Genomic DNA, 22,783 nt, shown 5'->3' on the forward strand with positions numbered 1-22,783 from the left:
GCGAGTGGCTTCCACCCTGGTGCCAAGGTCTATGGAGCCAGCAGACTGGGGAGGACAGTCTGGCTGACAGAGGTGGCCTGCCTTGCAGCTGGAAGCACTTATATAAGGATCACAATGCAATGTGGCTGCTTTGCACAGCCTTGCGCCTCAGGACGAGCTTCTGAAGGTTGCTAAAAAGCAGTTCTGTGAAGTTAGTACTGCAGAGGAAGGTACCATCCAGATGGAGGTGTTCTGACTCAGGGACGCCCTACTCAACTGGCCAGATTTGGAGAGCTGTAGCCAGTACATCATAAGCATAGTCCTTCCACAAGCCATGCTCAAGGAGGTTGCAGGACGAACCCTGCCCCCAAGGGAATGCTTAACCACATGGGGATTGTACTGCTTTGGCTCTGGGTTCTTATGGACTACTGTCACCCACATTTTCCACTCCTTAGTTTCAAATATTACAAGAGGCATGGTTTAGAAACGTGACACTGTTAGCTACTTGAGCAGAACTTGGAACAGCAGCTGGATGGCAGACAGTGCCAGATGGAGGCCTTAGGGTGAGAAGCAGCTGAGTGATGAGGGTTAGAAGCAGCACCATTTAGCTGTGTAAGAGGCAGAGGGAGGATGGATCACAGCTGACCTCTGACCTAGTCTAGGACGGGCACCCTGCCCTCCAGCTGTGGTGTTGGCAAGACAGGGTTGGTGGCTGTGTGGTGTCAGGAAAGCCAAGTGGCCATAAGTCACCAGTCCTCTCTATTTTAAAGGCACAGGTGTTTCTTCTCCAGGTCTTGCCTGGGCAGTCCTTTCCCTTTACCCTTGAGAATCCTGAGGTTTAAACACGGGAGGAGGTGAAACGCTCCTACGTTGCAGGTGAGAACGTTTAATAACGCAGCCACACTTTAGCTGCCTGACTGGTGCCATCATGGGTTGCATGCATGCTCCTGGGAAGGGCCTGTCCCAGTTGGTTTTGCCCTATTGCCATAGCGTCCCCACTTGGCTGAAGTTGACATCTGATGACGTGAAGGAGCAGATTTACAGACTGGCCAAGAAGGGCCTGACTCCTTCACAAATCGGTGTGATCCTGAGAGATTCACACGGTGCTGCACAAGTACGTTTTGTGACAGGCAATAACGTCTTAAGACTTCTTAAGTCTAAGGGACTTGCTCCTGATCTCCCTGAAGATCTCTACCATTTAATTAAGAAAGCAGTTGCTGTTCAAAAACATCCTGAGAGCAGCAGAAAGAATAAGGATGCTAAATTCCGTCTGATTCTGATAGAGAGCTGGATTCACCACTTGGCTCGATACTATAAGACCAAGCGAATTCTCCCTCCCAGTGGGAAATATCAATCATCTACAGCCTCTGCCCTGGTCGCATATATTTGTCTAGGTACTCAAGCAATAAAATGATTGTTTAACGACAACTGTAACAAAAGCCAATAACGTAGCCACCGTGAAAAACAGGTTAGTGGTTTCTCAAAGCAGTAAACAGAGTTACCATGTGACTCAGCAATTCCACTCCTAGATGGAATTAAAAAACATGTCCACACAAAAGCTTAAAGTTCACATCAGCATCATTCATAATAGCCAAAAAGTGAAACAACCCAGATGTTCATCAGCTGATGAATGGATAAACAAAGTTTGGTATATTCAAATAGTGGAGTATTACTCAGCCATAAAAAAGGAATGAAGTACGGACATATGCCACAAAGGGGACAAACCACGAAAACACTATGCTAAATGAAAAAAGTCAGACACAAAAAGCCATGTGTTGTCTGATTCTATTGATATGCAATGTCCAGAATAAGCAAATCCATAGAAATAAAAAGTAGGTTAATGGTTGCCAGGGGGTGAGGGAAGGGAGAAATTGGGAGTGACTGCTAATGGGTATGAGGTTTCTTTCTGAGATGACAGAAATATCTGGAATTAGATAAAGATGATGGTTGCACAACATTGTTAATATATTAGAAAATACTGAGTTGTATAATTTAAAATGGTTTTATGTTATATAAATTTTATCTAAATTTTTAAATTGCAAAAACCAGGGAAGAAAAAAGCACCTTAAAAGATACTTTATTTATTCATTTTTATTTTTTGAGACAGAGTCTCGCTGTATCACCAGGCTGGAGTGCAGTGGCATAATCTCGGCTCACTGCAACCTCTGCCTCCCAGGTCCAAGTGATTCTCCTGCCTCAGCTTTCCAAGTAGCTAGGATTACAGGTATGTGCCACCACGCCCAGGTAATTTTTGTATTTTTAGTAGAGGTGGGGGTTTCACCAAGTTGGCGGGGCTGGCCTCAAACTCCTGACCTCAGGTGTACCACCCACTTTGGCCCCCCAAAGCTCTGGGATTTCACGGGTGAGCCACCACTCCTGGCCAAAAGATACTTTAATAAAAAGTTGTTATAAAGGTAATGCCCAGGCTGGGTGTGGTGGCTCATGCCTGTAATCCCAGCACTTTGGGAGGCCAAGGTGGGCAGATCACCTGAGGTCAGGAGTTTGAGGCCAGCCCGGCCAACATGGTGAAACCTCACCTCTGCTAAAAATACAAAAATTAGCTGGACGTGGTGGCGTGCAGGAGAATCGCTTGAACCTGGGAGGTAGAGGTTGCAGTGAGCTGAGATCACGCCTCGGCACTCCAGCCTGGGTGACAGAGCAAGACTCCATCTCAAAAAAAAAAAAAGTAATGCCCAGCAAATTTATTTCAGCAATACTTTTGATTTCCAAGAACTGAAATCACAGAAATTAAAAAAAAAAAATGGATGGAGATCCTTCCAAATCTGAGATATCTATGTTTCCTTTAGAGTTTTATTCTAGTTTCTTCTTTGATTATGTATCCTTGAGAGTATTCTTTCTGCTGAGTTGTTACTTCTCCCATGCAATTAGTTTTCTTTCAATATCTGGTGATCCTTGAGGTCAGTTAATAGCTAGAGCTAAGATGTGTGGGGTGGAAGATTGGCCCAGCCAATTGCTGGGGACTGCTGCTTCCCATCTTGGTATTGTTCCATCTTTTTTTTTCTTTTTTTTTTTTGAGATGGAGTTTTGCTCTTGTTGCCCAGGCTGGAGTGCAATGGCGCGATCTTGGCTTACCACAACCTCCGCCCCCTGAGTTCAAGCAATTCTCCTGCCTCAGCCTCCCAAGTAGCTGGGATTACAGGCAAGCACCACCACGCCCTGCTCATTTTGTATTTTTTAAGTAGAGATGGGGTTTCTCCATGTCAATCAGGCTAGTCCCGAACTCCCGACCTCAGGTGATCCACCCACCTCGGCCTCCCAAAGTGCTGGGATTACAGGTGTGAGCCACCACACCCGGCCTGTTCCATCATTTTGTAAGAAAAAAATTTCACTTTTTTGATAGGTGCTTTTTATTGCCTGAAGTGGACTAGAGATCCCTCTAGCTGGGTTCTATTGTCAGTTTACTTCCATTGACATTAAATCTGGAAATTCCACATTGCTGATGGCACCCCCTACCTCCAGTGTGTTAATGCTACTATTGATTATTGAGCTGTAATCAATCTTTTCAGTAGAATTTGGAAAGGAAGAGGGAGGGTAGGAGATAATCCACCTGAGAAAAATGAGCACTACTTATGCTTTAAACTAAAGCTTTAAAATACATATTCAATTATTTGCAAATACATTCAAAAAATGAATAGTTGATTTCCTATTATCAAATTTGATACAAGTAATTTTGTGATAAAAATAATATAAAGATAAAACACTAAGTTTTATCTCATTAAATGTAATCTTGCTAACAAAATAAAAATGTTAAGGTCAAATGAATACAGGTGTACGAAAGTAAAATGCAGCTCAGATATTAATACCACCGGCCACTAAAAGGAACCACGACTCCTTGGAGAACAGGTTTCCTCTTTCACTTATTTATTTCTATTAGCATTGGCTTACGGTTTTGTTTTTTTACTTTATCAGTGGGTTCTAATCCTTTCCTATTATCTATTTGATGCTCACATTGTCCCAAATTTGGCCAGTGGAGGCCTCTTACAGAAAAGTGGGTAAAGATAAAACACAATGAAATTGGAATTTCATTCAACTAAGTAGCTTTACAACTGGTTAGACCACCACCTTTAAATGTATCATCCTCCATGTTTAGAAATCTAAATAAAATACCCAATAAATACATAAGGAATAAAAGAACAATTCATTTTTTTAAACTGCTAATAACCATGTTGCCTAGCGCATTATTAGATGTACTTAATGATACTTGAGGGAGGAAGAACCTTTTTTTTTTTTTTTAAAGGAATTTGGGTGTATTTGTTGCAGCACAAATGTAGGAATGGACAACACTTGTTTCCCAGAATGTCTTAAAATCCAATTTCTTCCCATTTTGAAATGCTAATGACAGTGGATAGCTTTCATATATGAGTGCATTTCAGCTTTACAACCACTGTGAGGAAGCTGAAGTCCAGATAATTTAAACCTTCAAGACCAAAGACCCGAGTAAGTGGTCGCGCAACTGCTGAACACTATCAGATCACTTTGTACATTTTTCCCAGAGGAATCAGATAACTTTATGATTTTGATTTAAAGAAAATGTAACTTTCAGCCATGTTAAAATAAAGTGGATTTACCTCTCAAAGTACAAAAATCTGAGCATTTTTAAAGACCAAAAGGCTTGTGTGCAAGGTACCCTACTGTTCTGAGGTCAACTATTAAAGCCTGAGACATTCTTCCACCGGTAACAGTTAATTCCAAAATGAACTTTGAAGACAAAGCAAGAAAATGGTTTCCTGGTAATGCAAAGACCATTTGTTGCCAGGTGGACCTTTCAAAGAGAGATGCAGAGGGGCGCCCACCTGCTCCACTGCCCAAGCCCAGGTGATCCTCTGGGTGGAATAAGAGCCGAGGAGTTTAGACCAAGCCCCTCCCTTCAAAACCCCAAAGCCTTTTCCCTGGTCCCCGCTCCTTGTCTATCTGATTACTGTATGGATCTGAGCACTACTAGACTCATGTGCTAGATTTTTAATCTCTGGTGATCTGAATATTATATACCTCTCTCCCTAAAAAGCATCTTTGATTTTTGTTTTTAACTCTTGCATGGTTTATTTCTTAGAATTAACCTTCTTCTGTTGGAAAGCAGCACTGACAAGAAGTAAAAAGTCTCTGTACTGTACTCACAAATAAATAATAGGCAAATAGCTTACAACAGCTCACCAGGACAAATGCGATCATTGTAAGAAAAGAAATGAGTTTCATAGGACCACTAGAAAAAGGGAAATTTGGATGTCCTTATAGTTTATCATTCTAACAGGGCAGAGCCAGGGCGCACAATCACCCTGGGCATACCTTACATTGTACAGCGATTCCCAAAACTCTATCAAGTGAATCAAGGGAGTATTAGAGCCTTATTCTACAAACAAGGCACGCGATATTCAGAGACGGGAAGTCTCTTGCCCAAAACTGATGAGCGGTAAGAACAACAACAATGGTCTCAGGGAACACTTATTTAGCACTTGTTATAGGCCTGGCTCTGGATTTCAAGACAATCTCATGTTATAAATTTTGTTTGTTTGTTTGTTTGTTGAGACAGAGTCTCGCTCTGTAACCAGGCTGGATTGCAATGTCATGATCTCGGCTCACTGCAACCTCTGCCTCCCGGGTTCAAGCAATTCTCCTGCCTCAGCCTCCAGAGTAGCTGGGACTAGAGGCGTCCACCACCACGCCCAGCTAATTTTTGTATTTTTAGTAGAGATGAGTTTTCACCATGTTGGCCGGGATGGTCTCAATCTCTTGGTCTCCTGATCCGCCTGCCTCAGCCTCCCAAAGTGCTGGGATAAATATTAATAGGCATTTTTTTCCTGATGAGGTTACAGAAGTTAAGGAAGGTTCAATAACGTGATGTTGTGATTTATATATTTAGATGTCTAATTTAGTCTTGAGGTCTCTCTTTGGAGGGGACCAGAAGCCAGTCACTCTCTGGGAGAGTCCTGGCCAGGGGGAAAGGTAGGTTCTAAGGTGTCAGGTGAGGCACAAGGAGGAGGCAAAAACAAAACGCATGAACAGAAGAAATCTCTTACTTACACATCCCAGAGCGGTCTGGCGAGTGGCGCGAGCCCGAGGGGGAGTCTGGAGGCCGTGGGGAGCCAGAGAGCAGAGGGAGGGCCTGAAGCCTTGTCCTGGGGCTTTCCCGTGGGGGTGTGGCTCGGCGGATTCAAAAAGAACACGTGCGAAGCGGGGCTTATTTACAGGATTCTGGTGTTGGCCATTAGGTTTTATCATGGTCAGCAGCTGTGTGATGTGTGGGTTCTGGGTCAGTGGGATGAAGAATAAATGGGCCGCATTACAAACAACCTCTCAGCGAGGACAAGTGTTACCCAGACTAGAGGTGATACAGTGAGACTGGGCTTCAGACAACTTAGATCAGGCCTGAAAATGGATGCTGAGGCAGCCACTGTATTAAACATATTTATGACACTTGGTCAGTGTCGTTCAGTTAAAAAGTGGCAGGGCTGAGATGAGAGCAGGCAGGGTCAGAAGGTCAGCCAGCTCTTCTTAGTTTGCTTTCAGCATGTCGTCTCGTGACTGGAACCCAGAGGAGACCTCTGGGTAAGAACCAGGCAGACGCAGGGTCATGGCTGAGGGCCAGGTGCGGTGACTCACGCCTGTAATCCCAACACCTCGGGAAGCTGAGGCAGGAGGATTGCCTGAGCCCAGGAGTTCGAAACCAGCCTGGGCAACATAGCAAGCCCTTGTCTCTACAAAAGAAAAATTAAAAAATGAGCTGGGTGTGGTGGTGCCTGTGGTCCCAGCTATTCATGAGGCCAAAGCAGGAGGATTCCCTAAGCCCAGGAGGTCGAGGCTGCATTGAGCCGTGATCCTACCGTTGCACTCCAGCCTAGGTGACAGAGCAAGACCTTGTCTCAAAAACAAAAACAAAAGCAAAAAACAGTGTCACGGCTAAGACAACTGTCTTGGAAATCAGATGATCTTGGTTCAAGAACTGTCCTCTTGCCAACCACATGTCTTCTGGCAAGTTACTCAACCTCTGAGTCTCAGTTTCCTCAAATGAGTAGAACTCAGCATAGAGTCAATGATGAATGAATGTTAATTAACCATCATAAGCTAGTGAGCCTCATGAAAGGTGGCAGGACTATACAGAGGAAAGATAAAGGTAAGGAGGAAAATGGAAAGGAAAAATGTGTACTTTGAATACTCTTTTATATTTCCAATTAACTATGAAACAGTTCAGAAAAATTCCAAGTTGATTTTGCAATTTTTTTAAAGTTTTTTTTTATTTTTAGGAGAGACAGGATTTTGCCACGTTGACCAGGCTGGTCTCGAACTCCTGACCTTGTGATCCGCCCGCCTCAGCCTCCCAAAGTGCTGGGATTATAGGTGTGAGCCACCGCACCCAGCCTGATTTTGCAAATTTTCAAATCAGAAAACAGAATCTCAAGGAATAAAACAGGAGCAAAGGCAGTTTCTCCTCTTTCAGGCTCACTGGAAAGAACTTTGCAATAAGCAGCTCATTAGGCCTTGAAATGGCTCATTAATTAATGCTGATTCTTTAAAAATAAAATTTCCAGTGACTTGGCATTCAAATCACGTCCAAAGTTAAGATAAATTCCTGAACCCTGAGGTGATGAGATTTCACTTCCATGCCGCATGCCCCAGATGTTCCCTGTGTACTGTGTTTTAATGGTGGCCAAGCTGACAGACTTGCCTTCCTCCTCTTCATCTTAAGGATGGCGTGGTGGATAATTAACACTCAGCCCCTGCTCTCTCAGTTCCTCTTTTCTCCTCAGACCTCTAATGCCTGTCTCATCCTGGCTCTCAGACGAGGACCTTGCTTCTTATTCCACGGAGAAAATGAAAACCATCTGAACAGAACGTCCACACCCTCTCTCTTCTACATCTCCCGACACCACGCGGCTGTGTCCATATGCAGTTATCCCTCTGTATTTGCAGGGGATGGGTTCCAGGACCCCCCAAAATACCCCAACCAGACATACTCAAGTTCCCCCATGGGCCCTATGGAACCCAGTGTAGACGAAAGGTCAGCCTTTTGGGTTTTGCATCCCTTGAATACTGTATTTTCCATCAGCACTTAGTTGAAAAATCTGCCTATAAGTGGACTCACGCAGTTCAAATCTGTGTTGTTCAAGGGTCAACTGTACTTGGCCTCTGTCGTCTTATTGTGGATGAATCTTCAAGGCTCCTCCTCCTCACAGCACTGGATCTCCTCTCCTGCCTGCATCATCAAATGCTCCATCTCTTGCATCGCTTCCATCTGCTTTCATGCATGCTATTAATTTTCCCTTTAAAAAAAACCCTCTTGGCTGGGCACGGTGTCTCACATCTGTAATCCCAGCACTTTGGGAGGTCAAGGCAGGTGGATCGCTTGAGCCCAGGAGTTTGAGGTCAGCCTGGGCAACAAAATGAGACCGTTGTCTCTACAAAAAAATACAAAAATTAGCTGGGCATGGTGGCAGGTGCCTGTAATCCCAGCTACTCAGGGTGCTGAGGCACAAGAATCCCTTGAGTCTGGGTGGCGGAGGTTGCAGTTAGCTGAGATCACGCCATTGCACTCCACCCTGGGCGACAGAGTGAGACCCTGTCTCAAAACACAAACAAACAAAAAACTGCATAATGAGTACATGTTTGTTCATTGTATTTTTCCCCCTATTCTTTTGTATGCTGGAAAATGTACATGAAAAAAGTTTTAAAAAATCATCTCAGTTTTACTTCCTCTCCAGTGATTACATCTTTCTTTCCTTTTGTAACAATGATCCTTGAAGTCATTTTTCCACATGCTGACTCTGATTTTTCTCCTCCCATACTCTCTTGAACCCACTTCATTCAGGATTTCCCCCGCTACCATTCCAGCAAAATTGCTTTTCTTAAGATCATGAATGGCCTCCACATTGTTAAATCCAGTGGTTATTTCTCAGTCCTTATCTTACATGACCCCTCAGCTAAACTGGACAGTTATCATCCCTTCCACCCTAAACACTTTCTTCACCTCACTTCCAGGACTGCAGCCTGGCGGAGAACCTGTAGTTGTCAACAGTATTAATGTTATTCTTACCTCCTTAACTCCATCAAGTAAATATTACTTCCGAAACCCAGACTGTAGATTTGATTCCCATCCTGGCGTTAGTTTTGTACAAAGAAAGGATGTGTTCCCGGACAGAATGCAAATGTTGGCAGTGGGCCACAGGAGTGAGGCTGAGTCATAACCATTAGTACGACAGCTCAGAAGTCAGGGCCAGCTCATGACAGGTCTGCATGATCAGTAGGAAAGGATGTTCCTGTGACCATCTGAACAGGGGCCCACGGCAGCCCCAAGAGAGCTACTTGCTTAGAAGCTGAAATGGGAGTATACGATTTTTTTTTTGAGACAGAGTCTCACTCTGTTGCCCAGGCTGGAGTGCTGTGGTGTGCTCACGGCTCACTGCAGCCTCAATCTCCTTGGGCTCAAGTGATCCTTCAACCTCAGACTCCTGAGTAGCTGGGACTACAGGTATGTGCCATGGCACCCAGCTGAATTTTTTTTTTTTGAGACAAGATCGCCTCTGTCACCCAGGTTGGGGTGCGGTGGCACGATCTCAGCTCAGTGCAGCCTCAACTTCCTGAGCTCAAGCAATCCTCCCACCTCAGCCTCCCGAGTAGTTGGGACCACAGTCATGTGCCACCATGCCCAGCTGATTTTTGTATTTTTGTAAAGATAAGGTTTTACCATGTTGCCCAGGCTGGTCTCAAATTCCTGAGCTCAAGTGATCTACCTGCCTCGGCCTCCCAAAGTGCTAGGATTATAGGCATGAGCCACCACGCCTGGACACCCAGCTACTTTTTCTTTTTCTTTCTTTTTCTTTTTTTTTTTTTTTTTTGGTAGAGATGGGGTTTCACTATGTTGCCCAGGATGGTCTTAGTCAAACTCCTGGGGTTGAAACGATCCTCCTGCCCCGGCCTCCCAAAGTGCTAGGAGTACAGGGATAAGCCACCTCACCCAGCCTGGGAGTGTATAATTAGCACTGGTGCTCGGATTCATTCCACAGGTCCCTTCCTCTATCCCACACCAGACACTGCTAGGCACTGGGTATACAAATGGAGTAAGTAGGACACAGTCCTGCCCTCAAGGACGTTATGGCTCAGATGGGGTGACACAAGTCAACAGCCGCAGGCTGAACCATGAATGAGCACACAGTACAGGATGTTGTGCAGGAGAGGGTCCTCCCAAGGAGGCTTCTAGAAGAGAGGACTTGAATAGCAAGCAGGATTCAGCTGCAAAACGAATGCAGTAGGTAGAAGGGCAGATGGAAGCAGGGAAGGGGTGGGAGAAGGCACAGTGTGTGTTGGGGTAGTTTGTGCATAGCAGGAGATAAGGCCAGAAAGTTGAATAAGGGTGAGGGTTGAGGGGAAGGAACTTAGAGGATGGGTCAATAGGGGCAGCAAACCACCATGCACATGTATACCTATGTAACAAGCCTGCACAATCTGCACATGTATCCCATTTTTTTTTTTTTTTTAGAATAAAGAAATAAAAGTTGAATAAAATGCTGATCCCATAGGCTCTTGTGAATTAATTTCAGCAATTTGAACTACATCTGAAAGTTGGGGGTCACCATTACAGGACTTAAAATTGGGAAGCTTGAGCCAGGCGCAGTGGCTCACACCTGTAATCCCAGCCCTTTGGGAGGCCAAGGTGGGTGGATCACCTGAGGTCAGGAGTTTGAGACTAGTCTGGCCAACATGGTGAAACTCCGTCTCTACTAAAAATACAAAAAGTGAGCCGAGCGTGGGGGTGCGCACCTGTAATCCCAGCTGCTTGGGAGGCTGAGGCGAGAGAATCACTTGAACCCAGGAGGTGGAGGTTGCAGTGAGCTGAGATCGCACCACTGCACTCCAGCTTGGGAGACAGAGCGAGACTCCATCTCAATAAATAAATAAATAAAAATAAAAAATAAAAATGCTGCATAAAGCAATCAGGAATATGTTATGAACTAATGATTAATGTGATTTTGTTCACCCGTGGGCCATTAAAGATAACGAAGGTCGTTACTAAGATCATTAGTAAGTATTTGAACACCGAGGATACTAAAGGGAGAATGGAAGACATTTTGATTAACAGAGAAAAAGAGTATGTCCTGGGAATGATCAGGTGCTGGTGGAGAAAAACAGCAGAGAGATGAGGGAGGCAGGTCCAGAAGGACTTCAAAGTTATAGTGAAAGTACAACTGGAAAAAAACAATCAATGAGTGAAGCAAACAGCGTTTACCTGGAAGTCCTAGAAGCCAGAAATACAGGAAAAACGTGAGAGAAGATAACAGTTTTCGAAGTAGACAAATGGTCGTGTATCAGGCCAAAATTCTCTGATCTCCAAGACTTCAGGACTGCCACCCCTTGAGAACTGCTGTTGAAGGGGACAGACCTGTGATTTCCAGGCTGATGGGTGATGGTATCTCAGGGTGTAAGAATCTGTATCTTGAGAGAATTGAAATTGTCCTAGCAATCAGCCTCGCATCATACTAATCATCCTTCCTCTTATGAGCCCAGAATATTTAGCTTGTGGAACAAGCATCCATATGCCAGGAAACAATGACATGATGATCAGGTCAGAAAAATAACTCCTTCTTGCAGCCATTCACCATCCCCTGACCCTGGCAGGCCTCACCACTGTGCTACCAGCTCAGCGCACTGTTAGGAGATGGGTTCTTGCTGCAGGATGAACCCACGTGTGTCTAGAGGGAGTCTAGGCTGAATTATGGTCTGGGCCAGGCTTCCACATCTTCCTCTTCAAATGCTAAAGTGAAAAAGAATGCCAGAAGAAAAGGTGGCCATCAATAGACCAGCAACTAAGGGAATTCTTGGTAGGTACAGAATGTTATCACTACCTTTCATGAACCTAAGCAACTATCAAAGATAAAGAAAGTTTAAGTGTTGAAAAAGAAACAGAACTAATGGGAGTTCAAAATAGCCAGTTCAGAATCTACATTGTTTCCTTTTATGGCATTCATAACCGAATAATAAATGTAATAGGGAAAGATCGATCATCGGATTTGGGACTGAATTGAATTTTACTTTCAACAACGAAGCAGAAAAGGAAATCTGAGTCCCAAGTAGTTTAGGCACAGCCAAATTGTGAGATTTAAGTAATGTCACCAGAACGGTTTCTCCACACCCCATCCTGCCTCCAAATTGTAGACTCTCTCCTGTGTGGTGTTCTCCACCAGGCAGGTTCCCTCCATACTGCAGTGGAAAAGAAGTGTCACAGTGTTTACAGGAACTCTAGCATCAACCCCTGCCAGCTTTGCTTAGGGGTCGGCTCTCTAGGCCAGATCTGGGTCATAGTCCCAATCTTGGGGTGGAATGAAGTGAGGAGTCAACCCCACCAGAGCCACGTGGCCTAAGAACAGAGGATGGGTAGGTTCCCGCAGGAAAACTGAACTGTCATCACAAGAGGACGTGGCTTTGGGGAAGGCAGACATCCTCTGTAGAGTCCATTCCCAATAGTGACAGAAGCCAAAGAGCTGGAAAACATCTAAATAGAACCTATATAGAGAAAACCATAAGAGACCTGAATAAATGGAGCAGGAGTTCTTAGAAGGGAAGGCAACATTAGGCCGGGCAAGGTGGCTCACGCCTGTAATTCCAACACTTTGGGAGGCCGAGGTGGGTGGATTGCTTGAGCTCAGGAGTTCAAGACCAGCCTGGGCAACATGGTGAAACTCCGTTTCAAAAAACAAAACACAACAACAAAAAATAGGGAAGACAATATTGTAAAGATACTATATATTTCCAGATTGATCCACTTTCATTCTGTCACCTAGTCTGGAGTGCCATGGTGTGATCTCGGCTCACTGCAACCTCAACCTCTTGGGCTCAAGCAATTCTCCCTCCTTACCCTCCTCAGTAGCTGGGACGACAGGCATGCACCACCATGCCTGGCTAATTTTTGGGGTTTTGGTCCTCCTCTATTCTGTTTTTTCTTCAGCCCAGACTGACTAATTTAAAAATAGTTTTTCTAAAGATGGTTTCACTATGTTGCCCAGTCTGGTCTCAAACTCCTGGGCTCAAGTGATCCCACTGCCTTGGCCTCCGAAAGTGCTAGGATTATAGGTGAGAACCACCACACTTGGCCTAAATGGATTCTGTGAGACGGAATCTTGCTCTGTCACCCAGGCTGGAGTGCAGTGGTGCAATCTTGGCTCACTGCAACCCCCGCCTCCCAGGTTCAAGCAATTCTCCTTCCTCAGCCTCCTGAGTAGCTGGAATTACAGGCACGTGCCACCACGCCTGGTTAATTTTTGTATTTTTAGTAGAGATGGGGTTCTGCCATGTTGGCCAGGCTGGTCTTGAACTCTTGACCTCAAGCGATCCGCCTGCCTCAGCCCCTCAAAGTGCTGGGATTCCAGGCGTGAGCCACTGAGCCGGGCCTCAAAGGGATTTTTTATAAGCTGATTTTTTTAAAATTCACCTTACACTACTAAAAGAGCCGAGGATTTTTCTGAAGAACAGGGGAAGGGATTAGATTTATCCCATCAGATATTCAAATATCCTGGGAACACATAGCAGTTGAGACAGTGCTATTAGTAGATGAAAAGATGTCAACAGAACCGAATAGAGCATGTATTCAAATCAGCAGGGGAAAAAAGGACTGTCAATGAATAATGCTGAAATATCCACCCCAGCTCTTCAAGAGATGAGCCCTACTTCATATGACACTAAAAGAAATTTAGAATGGATTAGTGATGAAGGACATAGTACACTTTTTATACTCTTGGGATAAGGAGCTTCCTCAAGAAGGCCCCAAACCGTGAAGCCATAAAGGCAAACATTCAGAATAGATCTGGCCAGGCACGTGGCTCATGCCTGTAATCCCAGCACTTTGGGAGGCTGAGGGGGTCGGATCACTTGAGGTCAAGAGTTTGAGACCAGCTTGGCCCACGTGGTGAAATCCCGTCTCTACTAAAAATACAAAAATTAGCTGGGCACAGCGGTGGGCGCCTGTAATTCCAACTACTCAGGAGGCTGAGGCACAAGAACCACTTGAACCCAGGAGGCAGAGGTTGCAGTGAGCCAAGCAAGATCTTGCCATTGCACTCCAGCCTGGGCAACAAAGTAAACAAAAAACAAAAAAAACAAAAAACCCCAACACTGCCAAGGGTGAAGAACTAAGCACTCTTATTCCCTGATGAAAGTTTGGACTGGTCGAGCCTATTTTGAGTAATAACTTGGGAGTAGCCAAATTAATACACATCCATTGGGATTAGATTCTCTATATTCTCATTCTAGGATTCTTTTACCAATGTAATTGTGTACGTGTGCAAGGCTATTCACAAAAAATTCCATGCAATGTTTCTAGTAGCCCCAAAAAGGAGAAACACCCTGAAATATACAGCAGTGAAATACACACCCTGAAATACACAGCAGTGAAAAGGTAATTAAATCAGCATATCCTGTGATAATGAAGAACGCACTGCAGCAGTCCAAACAGTGAGGCAGAGCTGCATGTTCTGGAGAGAAAGCACTCATAAGATTAAGTCAAAACAGCAGGTCCAGTTAAGTTTTATAAAATGCAAGTGTAATAACGGGCAGGAAGGCATGCAGGGAATCACGCTGTTAACCACCTTGCAGGTGGGTGATAGTTTGCAGAATGGAAGAGGGGAGAGGAGGGAGAGACTTTGAGCTTGTGCATTAAGTGTTGAGGACAAAAAAATCAAGCATTGTTAAATGTATATTTAAGGAGACAACAAAAACAAATTATCATCAATTCTACTTACTCCTAAGAACGAGAGCTTATTGAATCAGGAAAGACAAGTTTTTTTAAAGATACAAATTAAAACTTTGAAGTTAACCATTTATTGAAGAAATTAATATGTTAACTATAAAAACCTAGAAGTCCCAGGAATTAGATTTCAAAGGATTTGGTTTCAAAGAATTCCTTATAAGTGATTTTAACATTACATTCCTTGTTAAACTGGGACTTTTTCTGCTTTGGGGATTATTTTGCCCCAGCTGTGGCCATGATTAAAATTAGTCAGCAGCACATGAAGTTGTGGAGAGATGAGAGGTTTGCATTCTTATCCGAGTTTTAGCAAATAGCACTGTATTTCCCCATTTAATGGAAAGAAGTTTCTTCTGTGATTCTTTGGCATAATGAGGCACTGGACTCCCCATGTCTTTCACTCAGGGAAGAGCCATTTGCATTCTTGTCCTCACACCTGAGTACTTGTCACAAGTTAAAACACTGGCCACATCACCACCTCAGGACTCCTTGTATGCATTCAGGTAAAAACGTCTGCGGTGGCGGAAGGTGCTTTCCCTCAGTTCTTGTTCTCACACCTCTGTCATTTAGTTGGTCACAGCTGGGCAGGTAGAAGTGGGTTAAAAATTTTAAAACTCATAATAATCGTGTCCAGAGATAACCGAAGGCTGTTGCTAACAAGCATGCCAGGAAAGCCTGGATCAGCAGTTTTCTCCAAAAAGCCAGCGGAAAGGGGCTCCTGAAGAAGTGACAAAAGCCATCCTACAGCAGGGAGAGAGAAAAGTTAGATTGCCTCATGATGCTGAGAACCTCACTCAAAACACGCAGGAACTTCCAGATTAAACAGCAAAGTAAGGTCTGGATTGAAAGAGTAAAAGGAAAGGAGATTCTGACCGATACACATCCAGCAATAAAGAGCCCCTGAGGAGTGAGGATTGGTAAGTCTAACAGGGTGAACAGAAGCAACCACTTAACTTCGTCACTTGGTGCAGGAACACTCATATCTTGACTCAAAACCAGGAGGAAGGTAGCTTACTATGCTCTTTTCTGAGCAGAGAAGAGATGCCCTTTGGGAAACTGTCAAGTCACTAGATTGAAAAGTTATCACCTGAGACTACAGCAAGCACCAACCCCATTTAGGAAGGTAATTGAACTCTAGGCTGTGGCATTTTAACTGCAATGGGCAGAGACAAGGCTGAACTATGTTTACCCAATTTGAGAATTTTAGCTTTTTTTTTTTTGAGACAGAGTTTCGCTCTTGGTGCCCAGGCTGAAGTGCAGTAGAAAGATCTCAACTCACTGCCATCTCCACCTCCTGGGTTCAAGCAATTCTCCTAGCTCAGCATCCGTAGTAGCTGGGATTATATGCGACCGCCAACACGCTTGGCTAATTTTGTATTTTTAGTACAGAGGGGGTTTCACCATGTTGGTCAGGCTAGTCTTGAACTCTTGGCCTCAGGTGATCCACCCGCCTTGGCCTCCCAAAGTGCTGGGATTACAGGCGCGAGTCACTGCACCCAGCCAAGAATTTCAGTTTTTTGGTGTTAAGAGATTATTCTTTAGTCAACAGTGATTAGCCAAAAACAAACAAACAAAGCCTTCAACGGGCCCTTTTCCAATTCTAATCTCCTCTTCAGGACAGAGAGCCCTGAGGAGCCAGATGCCGTGTTGAGACAGGGCTCAGGTGAGGCTCTTAGGCACGCAGCTGAAGGGAGTTCACCTGCCCAGAGGGTTGAAGACCAACACTATCAACAAGGCAAGAGTTCATGCTAACACCACCCATTCCCTTTCCCTTCTCAGATAGAACCCAACTTGTCACTACAGAAGGTCTAAATGGGGGCCGGGCAAGGTGGCTCACGCCTGTAATCCCAGCACTTTGGGAGGCTGAGGCAGGTGGATCACGAGGTCAAGAGATCAAGACCATCCTGGCCAACATGGTGAAAAGCCCATCTCTACTAAAACACACACACGTTAGCCGGGCAAGATGGCACGCGCCTGTAGTCCCAGCTACTCGGGAGGCTGAGATAGGAGAATCGCTTGAACCCGGGAGGCAGAGGTTCAAGAACACTGGAGTGCAGTGAGCCGGGATCTACCACTGCACTCCAGCCTGGCCACAGAGCGAGACTCCGTCTCAAAGAAACAAGGAAAAAAAAAAAAAAAAAAAAAAAAAAAAAGAAAAGGTCTAAATGGAAACTGCCTCCAGGAGGCTACATTTCAGATAAAAAAACTTGCCGGTTTTAATAGTCTGGCTATAGGTGTCCGATAAAGTGGGCCACTTCAGTCATTCAATCAACGCCAATAAGGTGGTGGGGAAAGAAATGGGGTCTAGCTCAGAGCCCCAGAGGCATGCGGTGGGCTCACCACCAGGTGGCTTTCCTTGGTCATCAGCTGCAGGCCAAGGGCCTGTCACTCTAACCTTGACCACAGAGATGAAGGCCTGCAGCTGAAAGCCAGGGGCCCAGAAACGTCCTCACCTAGGGCTGGGTGCAGCGGATTAGAAGTTAAGGAACCTTGGAGTCACCGCCACCACTGGGCGACCACCACACTCCACAACCTCTCTGGACAGGCTGAGAGGCGTGCGGGTTGTGATCAATGGGTCCGAGTCTCTCCAAAGGCGCATTTAATAGGCAGAGGAGAAAAACACCCCACCTGGCCCGGGCCGGCCACTGCCGACGTCATTGGCTGGGGATTTCTATAGGAGCAAAGCGTTCAGAGCTAACGCGGGTGCCCCCTGAAAGCCCCCGAAGGCTAAGGCCAGGGCAAGGTCCAAGTGAGCAGACCTAAGCCTGCGCAGCTGCTTCGGAACGGTTCTACAGCCGTCTAACAAGGCCGATTTCTGCCGGCCTTTCTTGCCAGGGGAGGAGAAGCCCCAGACTTCACACCGAACGTTCCAGTCCCGCTGAAACGAGCCTTTCTGCTTTCAAGAAACCTGGTTCCAGGGGGCTGGCGCGGTGGGTTCCTCATCGTGCCGGCCTCGTGGGCGCTTCCCGGATGCCCGTCCCGCCCCGCGTCCCGGTGTCCGCCGCGTGCTCACCCAGCCGCCCTGAGCCTGAAGCCAGGCGCGGTGCTGCCCCGCGAGCCGCGAGCTCAGCAAGGCCACCAGGCGCTGGCAGTCCCGGGCGACGTCGCCCTCCTGCTCCTTCAGCCGCGGTTGGAAGCCCCGCTTCTTCCACCAGGCTGTCACCAGCGGCTCTCTCTCCAGCAGCGTCCCCGCGAAGGTCACCAGCGACACCACCCTGCCCCAGGTGGGGCCGGGGCTGTCGGAGAGCACGGCCTCCGCCATCAGCGCCACCAGCTCGACGCGGTTCCCGGGGTAGCCGCGGTAGGCGGAGAAGAAGGACCGGTGGAGCTGCCGTAACCTGGCGGCCGCGGAGCGCAGCACGGCGGCCTCGGGCGTGGACGGCCTTGGCTCAGGGGTGCCGGGTTCCCGGGCGCAGCACCCCAGATAGTCGGCCAGGAGCCGCTCGGTGCGCTCTCGCAACGGGTCAGCCATGGTCCGGCCTCTGCTGGGCGCCTCGGGCCTTCGCTGGTTTTCTTGGCCCGGCCGCGCCTCCCGCAGGGAAGGGCTGCCGTGCCCCGCCCCAGCCCCCAGCCCCCAGCCCCCAGCCCCAGGTATTTGTTTTTCAGGATTGAGAGAGCAGCCTTTGATGGGAATCCCACCTGCACCTGTTACAGTCCCCAAGGCAAGGCCTGCCGGCGCGCATGTGTTCCTGTAGCAATCAGGTGCACTGGGAGGCTCTGGCGTTATTTAGCTCCAGGTCTGGGGACTAAGAACCTGAGGGGACAGTCTGGGAAGCTGGGCTGGGCTTCAGCCTCCTAAGGAGCGCTTGACAAAGGCTACACATGGCCCCTCACAGACCGCTCCCTTGGGCATTATCTGCATCTCTAGATTGGAAAGCACCCAGGTCTGTGTTGGGGATTCCTTTCTTTGGGTCCAGCACATGCGGCAGGAAAAGGGCGAATTATCTTGGGGGCTGCCAGAGGGCCAATATTGGCTGTATTCATTCATATTTAGTAAGAGCCTTTGTGGTGCTGGGCCTCCCCCCTTAGCCCTGAAGATACAATGGAGAACACCACATGTGGTTCCTGACCTCAAGAACTCTACAGTTTAGTGATGGCAAACAAAAGGGCTGTCCCTGTACAGTTTAATTCTGACTACAAGTTGAAGGAGTCAGTACTAGGGCAGCAGCTGTTTCTTATACTATCATTCTGATACTGCTTGAAGTTCTCTTTACTTTTTATTGGCCAATCCCTAATTACTCCAGTCCCCTGATATAGCTAATATTTATATTAAACTTTCTCAGTTCATATGAATCCATGGCTTCTTTCTCCTGATCGGATCCAAACTGATGCAGAATGGATACTAGCAGTGATATTTCTGGGGGTTCAGGGGTCTGGAGCATGTTGAAATAGCCCTCCCAGGGTGAAAGATGAGTTGCTGCATCTTGCATCACTACAAAAGAGGCACAGCACTTGGTAGCTGTCTTATTCTGTCCAGGCTGCTATAGCAGAATGCCATAGACTGGGAGGCTTATAAATAAAGGCATTTCTTTCTCACAGTTTTGATGGCTAAAAAGTCCAAGATTGAGGCCCTGGCAGGTTCTGTGTCTTGTAAGGACCTGCTTCCTTGTTCACAGATAGCAGGCTTCTTGCTGTGTCCTCACATTGCAGTAGGTGTGAAGGAGCTCTCTGGGGTCTCTTTTATAAGGACAGTAATCTCATTCATGAGGGCTCCACCTTCGTGATCTAATACCTCCCAAAGGCCCCGTCTCCGAATACCATCACACTGGGGGTTAGGATTTCAACATATGAATTTTTGGGGGACACAGTAAGCCATTTTGGACTTTGAAGGCAACATATACTGTGTTTGAGTGTGCTATTTCAATCCAATTGACAGGCCGGTGGATTGAGGAGCAGAATGAGAGAAGACTCTGCAGAAGGTTCAGGCTGCAGTAAAGTGGCCCCAACACTTGGGTCTTGTGATCCAACAGATCCAGTGGGACTTTAATTGTCCAATAGGGATGCTGTATGGAGCCTCTGGCAAGCACTAACAGGAGAGAGGACAGACCTCTAGAATTCTGAAGTAAATATAGAACCTCTTCTGAAGATAACTACTCTCCTTTTGAGAAGCAGATTCTGCCTTGCTACTGGGCCTTGGTAGGGGCAGAATGCCTGACCATGAAGCTTGAGTGCCCATCATGAACTGGATGTCATCTGACCCATGTAGCCATAAAGCTGGATGTATACAGCAGCCATCTATCATCAAATGGAGATGGTGTATTGGAACAGCCCAGGGAGGTTCAGGTGTAAGTAAATTGTACGAGCAGGCCACTCAGACTCTTCCAACATCAACTCCAGTTACTTTGCCTCCTCTCCCTTATTCCACGGCTATGGCCTCTTGGGATGCTGCTTATGTTCAGTTGACTGAGGGAGAAAAACCTCCAGCCTGGATTATAGATGGGTCTATACGACGTGCTGGTGCCACATGAAAGAGAACAGCTGCAGCATCCACTCACACTCGCTCGGGTGACTGTGAAGGACAGTGGTGAAGGGGAATCCTTCCAGTGGGCAGAAATTCAAGGTTGTCCAGAGATGGCCAGAATACAGACCTACATTGATTCATGGACAGTCGCTGATGGTTTAGCTGGATGGTCAGGGCCTTAAAAAGAACAGGACTGGAAGATTGGCGACATGAAAATCTTGGAAAGAGATATGTGGCTGAATTCCTTTGAATGGGCACAGACTGAAGATATTTGCATCTCACGTGAATGCCCACTAAAGGGCATCCACTGCAGAGAAGACTGAATCAGATGGACAGAATGACATGCTCTGTGGCTGTCAGCCAGCCTCTCTATGCCAATGCTGTGGCGTCTGCTCAATGGGCTGAACGAAGAGCTCCTGGCAGCAGGGACAGAGGATATGTATACAACATGGAATTCTCCCTCCAAGGCTGAGCTGTTTGATGCTTCTGCTGAGTGCCTAATCTGCTAAGGCAAATGATTCATTACAGTGAACTAAATGAATTTTGTTGGAATATAAATTTCTGTACATCAAATTCCCATTTGAACTGGTTTTGACATCTTACTGGTTCCCTTATTAATCAGTGAGTTAAATAAAAGCTTGGATACATGTTCATGTTTTATTTGCAAGAGAGTCATGATTTTACCTTTTTGTACATTATACTTTAGCAGTAAGACCATTGTTTTTTCTTAGATTTGCAGTAGCTTTGGGGTAAATGGTAAATCCTCTGGCACTGCCATTGGTAACTCAATAATGATGAATACAACTAAACAACAAATGAATACATTAACCTCAACATAGAATTTCCAGTTCACACAATATGAGACAGTTTGCAATAAGACTTGGTGAAAATCCTGTCTCTGCAACTTGGAAGCAGTGCAGCTATGGGCAAGTTATTCAACCCTCCTAACCTCAATCTATCTCCCCGTCTAAAAATGGGGCATCATGGGGCTGTCACAAGGATAACATGAATTGGTATACACAAAGTGCTTAGCACAGTACCTGGCACATAGTAAAAGGCCATCATTCCAGAGAAACTTTCATCTGTAAATGGTAAATCCTCTGGCAAGGGTGACTATGCTCACTTGCCCCATTCTCAACCAAAACCAAAATGTGACAATATTGGTCTTACCTATGTAGTTTCTGTTTTATTGATAATAGCTAGTGACTGCTTATTATTTTTTCCACGTTTTAAGTAACAGCTTTATTGAGATGTAATTAATGTACCATAAAATTCACCCTCTTAGAATCCAGTGGTTTTTAGTCTATTCACAGAATTGTGCAATCACCACCACTATCTAATTCAGCTGCCCCGAAAGAAACTCAGTGCCCATGCACCGTCACTCCTCACCCCAGCCCTGAGTGACCACTAATGTGCTTTTTGTCTTTATGAGTTTGCTTATTAGGACATTTCATATACATGGAATCCTACAACATGTGGCTCTTTGTCTCTGGCTTCTTTCCCTGGCACAATATTTTCAGGGTTCATCCATGTTGTAGCATGTGTCTGCGCTTTCTTTCTTTGTATTCCACTGTGTGGATGCACCATATTTTGTTCATCAATTCATCCACTGTGGAACACTGGGGCTGTTTCAACTTTGGGCTATTATGAGTAATGCTGCTATGAACATTCGCATTCAAATTTCTGTGTGGACATATGTTTTAATTTCCCTTGGGTATAAACTTAGGAGTGGGAGGCTGCCAATTATCGTGGAAAACACACAGGTTGGAAACGGTGGCCTCTGCTTCATGGTTCCTGGTTTCTGACAAAGTTAATCTTTCACCATTGGTGTGCTGGTTAGATAACCTTGGGGGCAAAGACAGACATTTCCTGCTGTCACAGTCTTTACACAAACGCTCATACCATACTTACGATTAGTTGTTTATGTGGGTTAAATTAACCATGGAGTCACTCCTGATCCCATCTCTTTACTAGAGGGTCTGCATCTTTTTTTCTGCATCTACTTTTAAAAATAATTATTTTTAATTGACACATAATTGTACATACTTATGGGGTACAGTGTTATTTTGATACATGTATACAATGTATAATGACCAGGGTAATTAGCATATTAATCCCTTAAATATCTATCATTTCTTTGTGTTGGAGATGTGAAAGTTGTTAGAATTCAAGAGCTACTGGTGTTTAAAAAAAAAAAACCATGACAAATAGAGCTGGGGAGGCCATGAAGAGAGGATTCTCATGCTTGTATGCCTAATACGAAAATGATCACAAAATATTCTGCAAAAATTACAACCTTGCACATAGGCTGCCGCAACCTCACACAAAATTACTTCTGCAAGGACATCTGCCTAGCAACTGCCTGTCCAACCTCGGACTGGTGTGACCTTTGTTACTGATATTTGTAGCCAAGGATAATTCTTTCAAAACCATTATGTCATCCTCCTCATTTTTTCCTTTAAAAACCTTTTTTTTTTTTCTTTTTTGAGTCAGAGTCTTGCTCTGTCACCCAGGTTGGAGTGCAGTGGCGCCATCTCGGCTCACTGCAAGCTCCGCCTCCTGGGTTCACGCCATTCTTAGCTGGGACTACAGGCACC

General features: G+C 45.7%; 2 protein-coding genes across 2 annotated transcripts; one reads left to right on the top strand and one right to left on the bottom strand.

The window, feature by feature from the left end:
* The first annotated feature begins 907 nt into the window (after nt 1–907).
* Nucleotides 908–1,393, top strand: LOC126959290 (40S ribosomal protein S13-like). The gene has a single exon (XM_050798183.1). The coding sequence runs from the start codon at nt 908–910 to the stop codon at nt 1,391–1,393; it is 486 nt and encodes a 161-aa protein (XP_050654140.1).
* Nucleotides 1,394–14,763: 13,370 nt separating this feature from the next.
* BCL2L10 (BCL2 like 10) lies at nt 14,764–18,197 on the bottom strand. Its single transcript, XM_050797950.1, has 2 exons — nt 17,739–18,197; nt 14,764–15,466 (listed from the first exon to the last, which is right to left on the bottom strand). The coding sequence occupies exons 1-2, from the start codon at nt 18,195–18,197 to the stop codon at nt 15,341–15,343; spliced, it is 585 nt and encodes a 194-aa protein (XP_050653907.1). The 3' UTR covers nt 14,764–15,340.
* Between the last annotated feature and the right edge of the window lie 4,586 nt (nt 18,198–22,783).

The sequence above is a fragment of the Macaca thibetana genome, chromosome 7, assembly GCF_024542745.1.
Source record: "Macaca thibetana thibetana isolate TM-01 chromosome 7, ASM2454274v1, whole genome shotgun sequence".
In the NCBI taxonomy this organism is placed as follows: Eukaryota; Metazoa; Chordata; class Mammalia; order Primates; family Cercopithecidae; genus Macaca; species Macaca thibetana.

Bases quoted from the DNA above. Each gene is read 5' to 3' on its own strand.
- LOC126959290 (XM_050798183.1), top strand. From the start codon at position 908: ATGGGTTGCATGCATGCTCCTGGGAAGGGCCTGTCCCAGTTGGTTTTG.
- BCL2L10 (XM_050797950.1), bottom strand. From the start codon at position 18,197: ATGGCTGACCCGTTGCGAGAGCGCACCGAGCGGCTCCTGGCCGACTAT. The intron at 15,467-17,738 runs GTGAGCACGCGG...TCCCTGCTGTAG, and splicing joins TTCAGGCTCAGGGCGGCTGG to GATGGCTTTTGTCACTTCTT.